Source organism: Pistacia vera, unplaced genomic scaffold, assembly GCF_008641045.1.
Source record: "Pistacia vera cultivar Batoury unplaced genomic scaffold, PisVer_v2 Contig57, whole genome shotgun sequence".
Lineage (NCBI taxonomy): Eukaryota > Viridiplantae > Streptophyta > Magnoliopsida > Sapindales > Anacardiaceae > Pistacia > Pistacia vera.
The window spans coordinates 686,127-688,198 of record NW_022196412.1 but is presented as its reverse complement, the minus strand read 5'-3'; the positions used below and the strand labels follow the sequence as shown (position 1 = coordinate 688,198).

At 36.4% G+C, this 2,072-nt stretch overlaps 1 protein-coding gene across 1 annotated transcript; it reads right to left on the bottom strand.

Moving 5' to 3' along the window:
- Window positions 1–519: 519 nt before the first annotated feature.
- On the bottom strand, window positions 520–1,690 carry LOC116108812 (snakin-2-like). The gene is made up of 4 exons (XM_031395039.1): window positions 1,495–1,690; window positions 1,343–1,399; window positions 1,175–1,217; window positions 520–933 (listed from the first exon to the last, which is right to left on the bottom strand). The coding sequence occupies exons 1-4, from the start codon at window positions 1,558–1,560 to the stop codon at window positions 749–751; spliced, it is 351 nt and encodes a 116-aa protein (XP_031250899.1). The 5' UTR covers window positions 1,561–1,690; the 3' UTR covers window positions 520–748.
- Window positions 1,691–2,072: the final 382 nt, after the last annotated feature.

Below are 2,072 nucleotides of genomic sequence, written 5' to 3'. Positions count from 1 at the left end.
CGAGTCCAACCAAATTAGATCTAGAATTTACAATAACCATTTTACCTTTTAATCGTTATATTAAACAATTTAATATAAATTTAAGGAGAGAATCTTAAATTTACGAAATAGGGTGGGAACACGTCGTTTGCTCAAATAAATGTGAATCACTTGAGAATAATGTATGCCTAATTTATATTTCATTTAACGTATACGGTATTTAACTTATTATTATTTATGAGGCACTGGTTTGACTATGTTTATGTACGAAATCAAATAATTATGGATAGAGATGAATTACTTTAAACTCTTAATAGAACAAAATCATTGGATATTATTAATAAAAAATAAACTATAATGCAATTGTACGTGGAAAGTTTATGGGCTGCACTTGGTGGGCTGCCACCGCCCATAAAGAATTGTTTCATTATTCTACCACTTTGTAGTCACTTACATATTTATGGGCTTAAATAACAGGCTCTATTTCTAAATTTACCGAAGTTCAGTATGCAAACGAGCCAACTCCATCACCACCAAATAGATAACAACATAACATCACATTACTCCATCCATACTTCCATTAAAATATACATAATTGCAGACACAACCCACATGAAATGTTCAAATACTACAGGCAACCTTTTGATTTTCTTAGCGTCCAAACAAAAACACAGTCCTATTATTGATACCAGAACTAAAAAGCTCTAAACGATGAAACACAGAGAACCCAGTTATGGTCCGGGCCAGCTTGCTGGTGGGCCGGTGGGCCTCATGGGCACTTGGTTCTATTTCCATGGGTGGTCATATCGGTGTAGCAAGTCCCGCACACCTCCCTGTTCCCGGAGGTCCCAGGCGGGACGCATTTGCATCTCAAACAGCAGGTCCCGCATGCCCTGTTGCACAAGTTTGGCCGAGAGTGAACACTGCACCTCTGTTTGCATAATCCTCCACAATCTGAAACTCAAAACCGAAATTAATTAAAAGAAGCAAACGTGGTCTCTCATCTCTGGACAACAGGGCGCTTAAATATCTTTCTAACAAACAACAAATCAGTGATGTGTTTCGTCAATGGATGACAGCAAAACTAGTTTTGTGGGCTTTTTACTTTCACTGGTTAAATGGAATGCTAAAATAGTAATGAAAAATCTATAGAGAAAAAAGGAACAAATTTGAGAAACAGAAAGTGGAAACCCACCTATGTCTTGCATAAGCCTTCTGTTTACACCTCTCACAACAAGCTGGTATATAAGCATCAGCAACAAAAACGAATCACAAGTCAGATGTCACTAGCTTTAACCATAAAGTCATGAAACATGGAAATAATCAAACAAAATCTCTTTTTATACAAAAACTGAAATATTACCTGCCCAACGTGGATTACATCTTCTTCCTTTTCTTCTATCCTGAGATCAGACGAAACCTGCAAGCATGCATAACCAAGCGGTAAGATTACTAGATTAGAGTCTCCAACAAAAACAATATCTAAAATATTGAGCCAAGAAAACTACTCTATACCTCTGCAACTCCAAGGCTGAATAGCAAAATCCCCAACAAGAGAACCATACGTACTACGATCACCATGCTTGCTTTTGCTTACACTGTTATCTAATTTCAGTATGAAGTGCACCGAGATACTCTTGTCGCTTGGCATTGCATGCTATTTATAGCCGGGGGATTCGTTGTGATTTGACTGAACTGTTCACATTTTCAAACTTTTATTACAATAAAGGACCGATGTCGGTGTCACCTCGAACTCTGAATTAAACTGCCAAATGGCTAAAAAGAAAAGCTTCTTATTTGACAAATACATGCATGTATAATGTATTATTAGTAACTGAAATGATAGAATTAATTAAATATAACATAAGTTAAAACTGCTAAATATCATGCCAGTTGCCAAGGTGAAAGTAAATGATAATTATCTTCTTAAAATATCACATTGCTCATGATCCTTATCCAAAGAGCTCCAACCCTTCAGTGACTGAAAGAAAATATCAACCTAGGACCAGACTGGACAACTAATTAAATCAAAAGAAGCTACTTTAATTTATTGCAGCCAGCTGGGTTGTAATAATTGTAAGCACACCAATGGT

Bases quoted from the DNA above. Each gene is read 5' to 3' on its own strand.
- LOC116108812 (XM_031395039.1), bottom strand. From the start codon at position 1,560: ATGGTGATCGTAGTACGTATGGTTCTCTTGTTGGGGATTTTGCTATTC. The intron at 1,400-1,494 runs GTATAGAGTAGT...GCATGCTTGCAG, and splicing joins TCAGCCTTGGAGTTGCAGAG to GTTTCGTCTGATCTCAGGAT. The intron at 934-1,174 runs GTGGGTTTCCAC...TTTGAGTTTCAG, and splicing joins AAGGCTTATGCAAGACATAG to ATTGTGGAGGATTATGCAAA.